The sequence below is a fragment of the Prionailurus viverrinus genome, chromosome B4 (assembly GCF_022837055.1).
Source record: "Prionailurus viverrinus isolate Anna chromosome B4, UM_Priviv_1.0, whole genome shotgun sequence".
In the NCBI taxonomy this organism is placed as follows: domain Eukaryota; kingdom Metazoa; phylum Chordata; class Mammalia; order Carnivora; family Felidae; genus Prionailurus; species Prionailurus viverrinus.
Window position 1 is genome coordinate 3,433,276 of NC_062567.1, and position 15,420 is coordinate 3,448,695.

The following is a 15,420-nucleotide window of genomic DNA, read 5'->3' on the forward strand; positions in this document are numbered from 1 at the left end:
AATAAACAAACTTCAAAACAGCAAAAAAAAAAAAAGTGAAAATAAGTAAAATGATTTTAAAGTAAAAAAAGCAGGACAAATGTGAAAACTGGGGTCCGAATTCAAACCGTGTAAGTAGGGCCCAAAGACAGAGGTTCCCAGGCCTCCAAATTCCAAAGCAGAGGCTTCCAGAAACACGTTAGAGGGATGTTAAGGGGACGAGAACAAGTGTCCATGGGAAATGGCGAAGGGGCGGCTTTTTCCTCCCTTCTAGTTCGGGACGACTCCGAGGAAGCAGGCGTGTCCGCAAACCTTTTGTGGTTAGGAAACGCGAATCTAAATTTGCAAAAACAGAATTACAGGATGGTTTGCCAGCGAAGGAATGCTCTCCCCTCCCTGCCCTTCTGGAACAGCTCTATTGAAAAGCCATGATGGGGGCGCCTGGGTGGCTCGGTCGGTTGGGCGGCCGACTTCGGCTCGGGTCACGATCTCGCGGCCCGTGGGTTCAAGCCCCGCGTCGGGCTCTGTGCTGACAGCTCAGAGCCTGGAGCCCGCTTTGGATTCTGCGTCTCCCTCTCTCTGGCCCTCCCCCGTTCATGCTCTGTCTCTCTCTGTCTCAAAAATAAATAAACTTTAAATGATTCTATTATTAAAAAAAAAAAAGAAAGAAAAGCCATGACGGGGGGAGGGAGGGAGCCGGTGGGGGGGAAGGTGAGCGGGCTGGGGAGGCCTGGTGGGGCCACCGTGTCCTGGCACAGGGCGGACGCCACGATGCCCCCACCGCTGGCAGAGCTGCTCACAGCTGGCCCGCACCGCTGGCCCCCAGAGGGTCCCCCCAGCTGCAGGAGCTGCGGCCCTCTCCGCTCCCGGGCACATGCGTCCATCCACTCGGGCCCGATGCGGAACCACCACGGGGGCCATTCTGACTCCGGAGACGCCCGGGGGCCACGGTCCCTCCCCCGCCCCATCCTGCTCCCTCCCTCTCCCTCAGCTGTTGTCTCCAGGGTCGTCCTTCGTTAAAAGGATCCCGGTCTGTGCCAGGTGGAGAGGGAGAGGCAGGGCAGAGGCAGCCCTGTGCTGGCGTCTGCTGAGCTCTGAGCGGGACGCAGAGGACGTGTGCACGGGGGGACTGGTTCCATAGCGGGGCCTGAAGGCCGTGAGGGCCAGCTGTGCCCGCTGTGTGTTGGCCGGCGTGCAAATACGGGAAAGCAAAAGGCGAGAGCGGGCCCTGCAGAGCGGGGCGCGAACTCACGAACTGTGAGGCCACGACCTGAGCAGAAGCCAAGAGTCGGACACTTAACGGGCTGAGCCGCCCAGGCACCCCGTCCGGTGGGATTTTTGGGGTGATGTGGAAAACAAGCTATCTGGACCTCACAGCCCCAGCCCGGACCAAGATCCTGGCTTGTCTGGAGTCGGTCCACACGTGAGGGCGATTGTTCACACGACTCTTTTTTCACAAGGACGCACTCAACACGCAGAGATACCGGCCTACCGAAAACAGAGGCAAAAGGCGGCCCTAAGATTTGACGCAGTGGCTGGGGTCTAGTGGGACACCTGCGTTTCTGGGGTGCTGTCGTTTCTATTTCCTCCAAGACTCCGCACCACGTGTCCATCCCTCTGATCCTTAGGGCCTCCCGGGACAGACAGGTGCCAGTAGGTCCGACAGACGTGGAGAGGCAGGAGGGCAGCACGCAGGGCACCAGGGGGGCTCCACCGCCACGTCCTGGCCCCCTCACCAGTCTTGACCGCAGGAGAAAGCGGAGCCCGCTTTGAAGCTCTCCCCGCCACGAAAGGTGTAAGAACAGCAGGCCAACGACAGGCCTTCGTGGGGAGACGTGTGAGGAGAGCAGCTCAAGGGCACAGGAGGAAGCTCTCTGCTACAGCCTGGCAGTGCGTGTCTGGAGGGAAGGACACTCGGCCACATAATTTATTAAGTGGCCCAGCAGACCTGTCCTAAACCCAACACAAGGTAAGGTTTTTAAAGCACAGAGTACAAGTTCTGTGAAGAAACAGAGGAGAATATTGAAAGAGGCCATCAGGCTAGTACACAGAAGGGAACTCCTGGCATTATGATCAATCTTGGAAGGAAGAAGGGAGGGAGGGAGGGGAAGAAGGAGGGAGGGAGGGGAGGAAGGGAGGAAAAGGAGGAAAAGGAGGAAGGAAGGAAGGAAGAAAAGGAGGAGGGAGGAAGGAGGGAGGGAAGGAAGGAAGAAAGGGAGGGAGAGAGGGAGAGGAGGAAGGAAGGAAGGAAGGAAGGAAGGAAGGAAGGAAGGAAGGAAGGAAAGAAGGAAGGAAGGAAGGAAGGAAGAAAAGAAGGGAGGGAGGCAGGAAGGAAAAAGGAAGTAGAAGATCAGCGGGTCGGAAGTGACGAAGGTAAGAAAGGTGGGGAAGGAGGGAGCCACAGGAAGATCTGCAGGAGCAACAGTCCACGGAGGAGCTTCGACTCCGTCATTTTTAAGACTCCTTCACCCCGTTCCCTTAGCACCTCCGCATTACTGGAGGGACCCCTGAGGGACACACTTCGTGGCCGCCACCGCGGGGACGCACTCAGAAGCCCGGAGTCCGGAGATTATTTTTAGATAAAGATGTTTGGGATTCAACGGACGCAGAAAGCAGCTGGCTCACAGCTCCCGTTATCTGACTAAAAGCAGACACTTCTGAGAAATGAGGACCACCATTAAATTCCCTCTTTGGAGTGGCTTCTAACCCCAGGGGAGAGACCAGAGTAAACCTACCGTAAACCCCTTCTCAGGAGTTTCATGACCATGAAGAAGACACAAAGACTGCTTCATGCCTGCGTAAGGCAACATTTTCACAAACTTTCTTTTCCCCCATTCGCTCTCCTAAAAACTCATTTGTCTTTCGTAAAGGAACCTATTTGTTCTAACTGCCCCTTCAAGTTACTCATCCCGAAGTACCTTGCCTGCTGTGCATTCACTGCTCCTTAAGTAAATGGTCTTTCCTCTTGATAATCTGTCTTTTGTCAGTTTAATTTGCAGGCTCCCAGGGACTGAACATAACAGGGTAGAGAAAAGGTTTTTCCTCCTTGACATCAATAAGGAAGTATGAACGGCCTTCTGGTATCTTCCTACCCATTAGAGCAGGGATTTATTTCCACATGGGAGTGCACTATGGTAGGGCCCAGAAAGACAGAAACCCAAGGGTACTAGGAAAAGTCTCTTTCAATAGTCAGGAGTTGAGGAAACCCAAAATGGATTTTGAGTCAACAGGAAATACAGACTGAAAACAACCCACAATCCTGTAATGATCCATGTGAAAATATCAGTACGGTCCAAGGGGGATGACTTCCATTTGGCATGAGTTCTAGTACTCACTCTCAAACGGACCCAGAGCGGGACCTTTTAGCAAACTCTTGGGAGGGAGCGACAGGAGTGTGAGAATAGAAAACGAGATTCTACTCCGTCAAGCTGAATTCACATCCTCGAGTACTGAAGGGAGAATTTAACTCCGCAGAAACAGAAAAGCTTCAGATGTTGTGGGGAGATCACTCTTGTCGTTAGCACCAAAAAGGTATGATCCTGATCTCCTCCAGAAGACAGCCTCTCCTTCACGGTCACGTCTCGATCGCCAAAACTACGGTCGACACACCGGGTCACTGGTTTTCGGTCTTATGAAACTCAACCCCTCAGACACCTCTCCCTTCTTTCTCGATTCCTGCATTTCAATTAATGAGAACTCTAATCATTACGAGCAACACATTGGGGAGAGGGGTGATTATTTTCAGAAAGACCCGATCCAATTCCGAACATCCTCAACTGATCTGTGTTTGAACCAGATCACCACCACGCCCATAACCTCATGAACTCAATTAGGCACACGCAGAACTCCAGGCTCCACAAACCGGTTCAGCCACCTGCTTCCTGTACTGTTTACGGTATACATTTTCAGGACAGCAAGTGCCCAACGTAAAAATGAACAAATGAGCGAGCTACGTTTTTTATTCGGTGACAAGTTTCTGTTTTGGAAATCCTTTTTCCCACAAATCACTTTATAGCCAAATAGTACATCTTGCTATTCACAAAATATGAGCATGAGTAGAAGACAAAAAAAAAAAAAGGTGAAATCAAAACATATAAAAATTAGTAATTGCTGATGGAAAAGAAACAAAAATACCAATTCCAGAGAGCCAAGCATGACTCACCTCAAAGATGTGACTTTCTTTGCTTCTGCCTAAGTGATTAGGAAGTCTAACTCACTCCAAATTAAAGAGGACATTTCCTCTTTAAATATTCTGAATAACTGTAACAGAAGACTGGGAAAATCTATGAAGGCTGCACCTGGATTTTATGAAGATTATCACAAAAGCCACTCAAAGCAGAGTTAACGGTCTTCCCCCCCCCCAAGAAGATTCTATAACGTGTCGGAAAACATTTAAGTGTCTCTAGATTTAATGCCCCTAAGGCAGAGCCTAAATTCCTCCTCCTGAAATTCAAAATAATGTAGGTCAATTCAGTACACCCGAGTTCATCGGAAAGAGAAGTCTCTCTTCCAGGACTGCCGAAATGAGCGATGTTCGAAGCTGCTGCTCCTCTAGCACCTCTCAATACGTGCTGCAGCCTCACGACAGCACCCCTTACGCGGCGTTCAATACTGCGATATTTTGTCTCCGTAGGAAAGGTACCGCCATTGGACAAATAGGAAAAAAATCACTAAGGGGCAATGTTCCTCTTCCTCCCACGTACGGGTCAAACCTTTTCAATGGAACCTCCATGCGGTCAAGTAAGTGGGTTTTTTACTCTTCACAAGAGGAAAAACCCAGAAAGCCCAGGGGCGCCTGGGTGGCTCGGTCGGCTAAGCGTCCGGCCTCGGCTCGGGTCATGATCTCGCCGTTCGTGGGTTCGAGCCCCACATCGGGCTCTGTGCTGACAGCTCGGGGCCTGGAGCCTGCCTCGGATTCTGGGACTCGCTCGCTCTCTTCCCCTCCCCCGCTCGTGCTCGGTCTCTCCCTCAAAAATAAACAGACATTAAAAAAAGAGAAAGTTGGGGCGCCTGGGTGGCACAGTCGGTTAAGCGTCCGACTTCAGCCAGGTCACGATCTCGCGGTCCATGAGTTCGAGCCCTGCATCAGGCTCTGGGCTGATGGCTCGGAGCCTGGAGCCTGTTTCCGATTCTGTGTCTCCCTCTCTCTCTGCCCCTCCCCCGTTCATGCTCTGTCTCTCTCTGTCCCAAAAATAAATTAAAAAACATTGGAAAAAAAAATTAAAAAAAAAAAAAGAGAAAGAGGGGAGCCTGGGTGGCTCAGTCGGTTGGGCAGCCGACTTCGGCTCAAGTCACGATCTCGCAGTCCGTGAGTTCAAGCCCCGCATCGGGCTTTGTGCCGACAGCTCAGAGCCTGGAGCCTGTTTTGGATTCTGTGTCTCCCTCTCTCTGCCCCTCCCCCATTCATGCTCTGTCTCTCTCTGTCTCAAAAATAAATAAACGTTAAAAAAAAAAATTTTTTTTTAAAAAGAGAAAGAAAGCCCAGATGCTAGCAGGCAGCACTCGCAAACCCCATGCCTGGACGATCTCACGTCCTCTCTTCCTGAAACCTCTCCTTGTCATACTGTCCTTCGAGGACCACAAGAAGACAACCCAGAGCCTGAAACGCGGGTCCCCCCTCCACTGGGTTAATTTATTCGTGACAGAACGCAAAACGGGAAGACGCCAGCGCCCTCTCCTCTCATTTGTACCGAAGGAAGCGGCAAAGTTGTGAAGATCTGAGAAGTTGTCGTTTTACGTCAGAAGCATCCGAAGCAACACGGAGCGTCATGACGGAACGCTCCCCCGCACCCCCCTCCGCCCCCCTGTAAATCTGTCCTCATTAGCGGCTGCTCCGAGAGGCTGCCGTGATCCCGCACGCCTGGAACCCGGCACAGACAGACACTTTCTCATTGTAAGTTGCTATGTAAGATCCGGCTAAGGAAGTCACTGTCGTATCTGACAGAACAGGAACACGCTGCCTTTCCAATCCAGCTGGGCTGACTGTTTTGATTGTATCAGGGCTGGACTTAATAAAAGCTCTGAAAACCGGCGAAAACACCGCAAAATTAACGCCCCCTGTCATTTTGGTACCTGGGGCAAGTTTCTGGCTTATTTGGGGACAGGGGAGATTTTAATAGGATTTAAGATTTTTGTATTTTTCCTATTTTCTTATCCATCAGGTATATCTGGGATGCAATGAATTTTACAGAAGAGTGTCTCGGGATAAACACTCGTTCGGGTTTTTGGCCACCACTGTTCCTATGAATTAGCCTTACAAGAAAACGTTCTACCTTAGATGGTGTCTCCCGTAGATAAAGCAGAAAGCTATGGAATGTTACACTGGAAAAAAAACTTGATTTTCTTCTGCACTACAGGGGAAGTTCATTTAAATATTTCTCGGGAAGGACGAGATATGTGCCTCTTCGTATAAATAAATGTTCTCCCTGTTAACACGTACTTCCTCTAACTTCTGTGAGTTAGCAGAAGATCATCAGATCCCAGACGACTTGCGCCGAATCTGAAATTGCAGACGTGCTCAGCGCGCCTGGGGGGGGGCTCAGTCGGTTGAGCGTCAGACTCTTGACTTCGGCTCAGGTCGTGATCTCCCAGTTCGGGAGTTCAAGCCCCACGTCGGGCTCTGTGCTGGCAGCACAGAGCCTGCTTGGGATTCCCTCTCTCTGCCCCTCCCCTGCTTGCACTGTCTGTGTCTCTCTCAAATAAATAAGTAAAATTTAAAAAAGTATCATTTCCCAAATGTCACACATCTAAACGCTATTTTATTTAGGACACCGTTAGACAAGAAGTCGATCGGGAAGATCTACTCTACTGCAAAGCTAAATGAATATGAAGGGCCAAAAGTCAAAACAATTATTAAACGAAATTATCTTGACAAACGGATCTTCTTCCTTCTGCCTCCTGAACGGACAACCGTGTTCAACCGTATCTATCCCGTGGGTGCCATCAGTTTCAGAGTTCGAGAAACCTAAAGCAAAGCCAAAATATCACCTTTCCCCTTAGTCTATCTGCAAATAAAAGAAGTGCCCAACCACATGTCAACCCCCAGGCCACTGGCCAAAACCAATGGTTATCTTTTACCGCGACCAGCAACCAGGGCAAAGAGCACGTGTGTCTGGCATTAACTCCCCACGGCATCAAACAGGAAGCGCTGTGAGTGAATCATGTATGATAATGGCAAGGGACAGCCTCTCTTTTACAGTTCTTCCCCTTCTGATCAAATCATCTACTGGCCTTAAAACATAGTAAGTTCCGATTCGGAATGCCTAACACGATAAAGTATTAGCTAAACAAATCTCTCCTTTGTTTCTGGAGTCCCCAGGCTGAAGGCGGCTCTGGGCCACAAAAACGCCAATAAGTCTACGTAGAGGATGACAGCCTCCCATTCGTTCCCATTTCTTTGGGCCGGGTCACAAGGAACAGGGGCAACGCTTGCAAGCGGCAGGCTAACCATCGCCAAGAGCACGGTTTTGCAGAACGGAACACACATACTTTGCCTTCAGTGTCTCCTCCTGGAAATTCCAGTGTGGATCTTCCACCAGCTGTAGTTCTCGCAATACCCTTCCGGGCTTGTAAGCTGCATTGATTATCATGCTGAGAACCTGTCGGGGAAAAAAAAAAAACAACAGAACCGCAATGAACTTCAGTGGCATCGCTGCTGAAACAAGAGCACCGCGAAGACCGCCCGCCCGAGGAGGAGATGCGGCTGCTGACACGTCCGTTAAGTTGCGTGGAATGTTCTCCGTGGGCTGACACGGATTCGGCTCCGCACCAACGGGATGAAAAGGGTGGTGAAATCCCGTCCCTCGGGCGGGCGTGTGAACTGCCTGCCAGCAAGGACAGTAGACTGTCCTTAGTATTTCTGGTTGTAGAAACACAGCTCTATTCCCTCAAAGAGCCGCCAGTTAGCATCAACGGGATTACCCTTCAGTAAGATCAGCTACCGAGAACATTTGATTTTTGAAAATAAGTTTCAAAGGGAACCAATAAGAGAGAGGCAGCCGATTCGTGCCAACAACCCTGAACAGACTTCAGGGTTGAAGTCTGAAACTCACCTGGTGCTGGCATTTGAAACTCACCTGGTGCTGGCGATTTACGGACATTTCATACGAGGATGACGCTCTCAGAGACGCGAGCGTTTCAAAAGACAGTCTGGGTATTTAGTACCATCCGATGGCGTATTTCCTCAAACCTCCCCCTTATTCCCAATTCCCAAGTCCACGAAAATACACATGTGGTCGCTGCCTCCCGTGGCACCCCAGAAAGACCGGACGCCGCCCTCTGCGAGCCCCAGCTCTGGGAAGGTAACATGCTCCTGTTTAACCTTGAGTGCCAAGAGCAAGGAATTCGGCTCCCTTGGGGGCATTCCCCTCTCCATAAGCAGATCCTGGTTAACCATGAACTTTTATGAGTTCCGGCACGTTCAACGGTGGCTGTCACTTGGTCAGGATGCTTACCGGATGTGAAGGTGCAGCACAGCCTATAAGGGACCACGAGACCCACGGGGTTTAGTTCCACAACATGCACCTGGGTGACGACCTGCCGGGTGCCAGCCCCAGGAGCACAGGTAGGTACGGGACGGTTCCGTCTCTCCCCGCCCCCCTTCCAGGGAAGGAACAAGGCAGGCACTGGGCTCACATTGGACGTAGCAGAGCGAAACACCTCTGAGAGGGGGAGGAAAACACCTTGCTGAGATGAAACTCTGGCACCATTGCCAAAGTGCCCAGTGTTTACAGAGGACACAGCACAGTACGCTTGAGAGGATGGAGACAAAGGTATGTCGCTGGGCTTTGCATGGTCACGGCGTTCGCGTATGTGACGTGTTCCCGAACACAACTGGCATGGCGGGCACCCTGATTTCATTCCAGGAAACGATTCTCTCTCGTATGGTAACAGAAGAGTCTATCTTCAAAATGTGCATTTTTTAAAGTTTATTTTGAGAGAGAGAAAGAGAGAGAGACAGTGCAAGCAGGCAAGGAGCAGAGAGAGAGGGGGACAGAGGATCAGATGCGGGTTCTGTGCTGGCAGCACAGAGCCTGATGCGGGGCTCGAACTCATGAACCGTGAGATCACGATCTGAGCTGAAGTCAGACGCTTCACCGACTGAGCCACCCAGGTGTCCCTCAAGATATTTTATACCATGCAGTCCGTGTGGCAAGCGTCTTTTCTTAGCCGGGGTCATGCTCTACTCCGAGGGCCCCCTGAGTCCCCGTCAAGAGCACCTGGTTCAGCCAAGGCACTAAAGGGCCAGGACGAGGCCGTACGAGCAGTTTTGGTGAGCTTACGTTTTCGGTGTTAGAATAACCGGCTGATTTTACTGTTTGCTGTCAGTACAATTTACAGAAATCGAGTTTAAAAAATAAATCCAATTAGAACTGGCTGAAATAATGCACGGAGTATTTATCAACAGACAATAAAATTTAAACCGATTCCTTCCATTGTGTTTGGTGAGGAAGGCCCAGAGCTACATGTTATTTGCTGCAGAGTGAAATGCATTTTGAGACAGTGAAAAGAAAATGCCTTCCAGAATTCAATTCAGCCCGGGAACGGGCAGCCATTAAATTGTCAAAAGCGTCCAATATTGAATAATTTTCCCACGGCATCTCCAATGCCGCATCATGCACTGCCACATTCAACAGGCTCTCCATAAAACTTTGGGACTGTGAGCGGAATAATTCTGGTGCACATGACATCTTAGGGCATCACAGTTACCTCCAAGAAAATAACTGAGTTGGCGGCTGGTAACACCACGCAGAGTCAGACTGAATTACTGTTCCTGGCAAAACATCGGAACTCAGTGTGCCGTATTATGCCCTTGATCAGGAAGGGTCGTGTGCAAGCTGCCCCCAATTAACTAAGAGGATGTGAGGTGTGAAGTTAATAAACAGTATGCCCAATAAACAGGCAGAAGGGAGTCTGAGTAACTCCAGGAACGCCTCCCGGGATCTCTTGCAGTTCATGATGTGTCTGTGCAGAAGCTACCTTACACACAAGTCTCAGTCGATGTGTGATCAAATCCCAGCTCCATCCCGTAGAAGCCATGAGTCCTTTACGCTCACTACTCCTTTTGCTGTTAGTTACAAAAATCTGAACGACAGAAGTAACAACCAGACATATTTTACCAAGTGGAGAACTCTGTTGCTTTGGCCGAAACCGACCTCTCGCTTTATACGGATCCTCTACGGAAGGCTGGCCCCTCCTGGCCGCCCACCACCCTGGAGGGGAGGTGCCCCCTTCGTCCCAGCAGCAAGGCCAGGGAGCCTCCGTGCTCTCCTGGTGGGCGGTCTCTCCCCCAACTCAACCCCCCAACAATGAACCCCAGGCTTGGTCGCTTCAACTTGACAAAAGACCACTCCCCCAAAGAGGCTATAATTTTCCAGAATTTCCTACCTCCCCCTGGAAGACCGAAAGGAGAATCCCACCATACCCTGAATCTTCGTTCACCTCAGTCACCAGAAACTCAACACTTTCAGAACATTCCTTGCCCCTGGAATCCGATTCCCAAATGGCTCTGCATTTTCCCCTTATCTGATCCAATCTCAAGTTCCTCCGTGCACCCCGAACCCACCCCTTCTGCCCTCTGGGTTCATGGTCCACCATCAGCAATGTATCTTACAGCCCACAACACTTTCTAGAATATTCTTGTTCACCGTGTGGTGCTCTGGACTGAATTGTGTCCCTCACCTTCACCCCCATTTATGTGTTGAAACGCTAACCTCCGTGGGATGGCTTTAGGGATGGAGCCTTTGGGAGGAGAGTAAGGTGTTCCATGAGGCCATGCGATGTGGGCCCTCATGATGGAGTGTACCCTTGTGAGAGCTCTTGCTCGCTCTCCCTCTCCCCCTCCGTGTGAGGACACAGTGAGGAGGCAGCCATGGGCAAAGCAGGCAGAGAGTCCCCGTGAGCACCCACCTCTGCAGGCACCTGGTCCCAGCCTCCAGACCCACGAGGCACACACGTCCGCGGTCTGAGCAGAACCCGGTCGGCAGGCCCATCCTGTAAGATGACAACTCTCTCTTCATCTGTCATCCACCTGCAGCCGCCTCGTTCGTTCTCTGTTCTCTTGTTACGGTGGAAGCCTCCGGAGCTGTCTGCACTTGCTGGCTCCCCTGTCCCCTGCAGGGCTCTCTGGGGCCCACCCAGCGGCCCTTCCAAGCCCACAACTTGCCCGCATCGCCAAAGAACGGCAATCCTTGGTTGTCTTCTTGGCCCACCCTGTCTGTGGCTCCACACAGCAGGGACGCTTTCTCCTCTACCTCCAAGACTCCGGCCTGTCCAGGCCCTCGTGCATCCCAGCTCGCTTTTCCTGGGTCCTCCTGTGCGTCTCCCGCAAACGACGGTGAGGCTCGGCCCTCAAGTTCTCAGACTGGCTACGTTCACTCCCCGGCGCACCTGGCTTTAAACGCTCTCCATGCATCAGCAAACTCGCGGTTCCCAAATTTGTATTTCCACCCTAGACCTTTCCCCAACTCCAGACACATATAACCGTCTCCACTTGGATGTTTCACGGGCATTGTGTTCGAATCAGACAGATTTCATCTGCCCTATAGCTTTTTCTTCTCGGCAACTTTCCTCTTCTGACGGCGACTTTCCAGGCCTCCGTGAGCTCTGCTATTCTCAGTCCACAACTGTTCACCAAGAAACCCTCCCTGTATCCAGAGTGCGTGGCTTATTGGCTTACTGTCCACCCCACTAGATCATGAGCACCAAGAAATCAGCGGCTTCTTTTTGTCTGCTGCTGTATCTGTAACAGCTACAATTACACCCGGCAATAGCCGGGGTTCAATCAATCATTTTGGGCATTTGTTCAATGAATTTCAACATGAGCACTGAAATTAGTTAAAATTCTTCCGTACATCTAGAAATTAAGGACTAATTCACGGCACGAATTTACTTGGCGCCATAAAATATATAAAATATGTGCGGATGGAGGCTTAGGAAGTAACATTTGCTGCTGAGGCCCTTTCCTAGAAAATCCTATTCTACAGCGTGATAAGAGAGTTCCAGAGAGGTATCTTACCTTCTTTACAGGCAAGTGATACTGAACAACAAAAAGTGCCTCACTTCTCCTCTGCCAAGCTTCCCAGACGTTGCCCGGCAATCTGCTAAGTCTTGCTTCACAGGTTATGATCGTGTTACGGCCCACAAGCCTGGTGCATTGTTCTTTATGGGCTGGTGTTCAGCATAAGCATAAAACAATAGCAACGAGGGGGGCCTGGGTGGCTCAGTCGGTTAAGCGGCCGACTTCGGCTCAGGGCACGATCTCGAGGTCCGTGAGTTCGAGCCCCGCGTCGGGCTCTGGGCTGACGGCTCAGAGCCTGGAGCCTGTTTCAGATTCTGTGTCTCCCTCTCTCTCTGACCCTCCCCCGTTCATGCTCTGTCTCTCTCTGTCTCAAAAATAAATAAACGTTAAAAAAAAAATTAAAAAAAAACCAATAGCAACAAAACACCAGAGAGGATCGCCAAGAGGCCTGTCCCCATCTTAGGCTTTGTTGACTGACTTGACTAGATGTCACCTAGGCAAGATGCCATCCCCCCCCCCCCCCACACCATCTTCTCAACTCAATTATACCGATAAACACACGGCTGCTGTGGAGAAGTTACCTTTGTGCACAGTATGGCATCATTATGTCAACAGTTAAGACTGCTTTGGATTTCTTATTTTCTGGGTTCCTACATGAAGGCTTTAGAGTTTGTAAGTAGAAGTCTGTCATGACAGGTAGCCAAGAAGAAATGCCCAAAGATCTATAACGATGGGCAAATTCAAAGAAGTCATCACAGAGCCCCCCGAATGGGGAACATAAACACTGTAATCAAAACCCAGAGGCTGAAGGAACTAGCCTAACGGGTCGACCACGTGGCGGAAATATGAACTGCAAGCAACAAGTGAAGCCAAATTCCAAACTGCCAGGCCCCACTGGGAACTTCGGAGTTCGTTTGCAAAGGGGGTATGGGGGAGTGGGTAGGGGCGCTCACGTTGCTATTTGCAGGCCAGCCTCTCTGGCAGGGCTGCGGAGGACGGGCCGGTGCAGTGTGGGGACTGAAGAACTATAGGATTCTTCGGGATCCTCTTGCTCGAACCCATTCCGCATGTCGGGGAAGCAGAGTGTAGGCAGCACGCGGCCCAGATCCCTCAGTCACGGCGTGTCTCCACACACGCCTTCTGCTTTAGACGCAACGTTCGGTTATTTCTTTTCTTTTAATGCTTATGGATTTATTTTGAGAGAAAGAGAGAACACGAGCAGGGGAGGGGCAGAGAGAGAGGGATTTGACGTGACCTGACTGGCTTACATTTGGTGCACTTCCCGGAAGTCTCAAAGTCAGAGACGGCTGTTAGGAAGACGTCCACCATTCCTGCCAGCCAGGGAGAAGGGGTTTGGGATATCAGGTCCTGAGCCAGACCACAGGAAGCACAGTGAAAGCGAGACCAGGAGGGACACCCAGGGGGACTCAGAAAAGGGGTCTCTTCCTGTCCTCTTACCGCCCAAGCAACACACAGCACTGCTTCCAGATTGAAACACCGCCACCCACTACTCCTACTGCCCTGGAGAACACAGAGCCGGGGTGTGATTCTACCGGCACCAGGCACGGACTTCTGCAGCGTGTCTGCCCCTGGGTAGGTCTGTTAGGGTGAGACAGGCCAAGGGGGGGGAAGGAGAAGACAAGGCCCCTCCTCCGTCGTCAGGGAGACTGTCGCCTCACTAAGAAAGGGGCCACGTCCCTTGCTCATCACAACCGCCAGCTCCAAGGACAGTGCCCACCTGGCACACGGGGATGACTCCCGAGTTCTCGGGGCCCAAAGGAATGAACGAGGATGGCTCCCAGGGCTGGAAGGGTTATCTGGTGTAACACATGCTCGGTAAATATCTGGTGCGTGTTGCACGACTGAACACCCCTGTCCCCGAGAGACCCTGGAAGGGCTGAGGGTAGGTGAAAAGAAATACACACGGACCACGGCGGCACCCTGCCGTCTCCCGGTCGCTCTCTTCCGCACGTTCTGAAGCCAGCGAGCAAGGCCACAGAGGCAGACGGAAGGGAAGAGAAATCTCATTCAGTGCAGGTGGATGCCGCAATCTCCTCTGTGACTCCTCTGCAGCCTGGTGGCCGGCCAGCGAGCTGCCCCAGACTCCAGCATCACCGGGGCCCCCAATCATTTCCACGGTCACTTTCTGCAGCGTTAAACTTGTCACAACCTAGTCTCCTAAAAATCCAGGAAGGCTTGACTGATCGTGCCTACACCTTTGCAACCCCTGACCGGCTGTCATGAAGAGCACCAAAGTGACTGTTTTAGATAGACAGTAGACGAACAGACTAGAAAATGATAAACAGGGGCGCCTGGGTGGCTCAGTGGGTTAAGCGTCCGACTTCGGCTCCGGTCATGATCTCACGGCTTATGAGTTCGAGCCCCGCGTCGGGCTCTGTGCTGACAGCTCAGAGCCTGGAGCCTCTTCAGATTCTGTGTGTCTCTCTCTCTCTCTGCCCCTCCCCTGCTCACATTCTGCCTCTCTCTGTCTCTCAAAAATAAATAAAAACATTAAAAAATTAAAAAAGAAAAGGATATATAGATGATAGGTAACATTGATGGATGGATAGATGAAAATGATGGACAGGTGGGTGAATGGATGGACAGGTACATGATAGAGATGATGATGGACAGATACAGGATAGAAAGATGGATGGATGGGCGGGTGGATGGGTGGATAGACGGGTGGGTGGTTGGATGGTTGGATGGGTGGGTGGATGGGTGGATAGACGGGTGGGTGGTTGGATGGCTGGATGGTTGGTTGGGTGGGTGGGTGGGTGGGTGGATGGGTGGGTGGATGGGTGGATAGACGGGTGGGTGGTTGGATGGTTGGATGGGTGGGTGGATGGGTGGGTGGACGGACAGACAGGTAGGCGGGTGGGGTGTCTGTGTGCACACATGTGCGTCTCTACCCCACTCATCAGGAACACCTTCCCTGCCTTGGTAGAGCTCAGTCTTATGTATTTTATCTTACAAGCGTACCCCACTGCATTCTGCCTGATGTCAATGTCAGATCCAGGTCGGGACGAGCACACAGCTTGCAAGGAAAGAAAAAGCCACAGAAGCTTATCACTTTGGAAAGTCTCCTTAGTGTCCAGTATTCTGGATGCTTTCTCCTCAGCCTTCTATTAAGCACGAGGAAGAAGAAAAAAGGGAAGAGAGAGTCAAGGGCCACATCTGTACCTTTTCATAGGAAGCGCACTGATAAATGTTCATCGCTCTTTTTTTTAATGTTTATTTTTGAGAGAGAGACAGAGAGAGAGAGAGAGAGAGAGCATGAGTGGGGGAGGAGCAGAGAGGGAGACACAGAATCCGAAGCAGCTCCTAGGGTCTAAGCTGTCAGCACAGAGCCTGACGTGGGGCTCAGACCCACAAACCGTGAGATCATGACCTGAGCCCAAGTCAGACACTTAACTGAGTCC

General features: G+C 51.3%; 1 protein-coding gene across 14 annotated transcripts in view; it reads right to left on the reverse strand.

Moving 5' to 3' along the window:
* The window catches only part of SFMBT2 (Scm like with four mbt domains 2), a 226,543-nt gene that overhangs the window by 16,891 nt on the left and 194,232 nt on the right, over positions 1 to 15,420 (reverse strand). For all 14 annotated transcript variants that reach the window (XR_007153923.1, XM_047866407.1, XM_047866402.1 and 11 more), the window contains one exon: positions 7,468 to 7,577. Coding sequence is in view for 13 of the 14 variants with exons in the window: in XM_047866407.1 (XP_047722363.1) it covers positions 7,468 to 7,577 (110 nt within the window). In the remaining variant the exon portion in view is untranslated. The remainder of the gene's footprint in view (positions 1 to 7,467; positions 7,578 to 15,420) is intronic.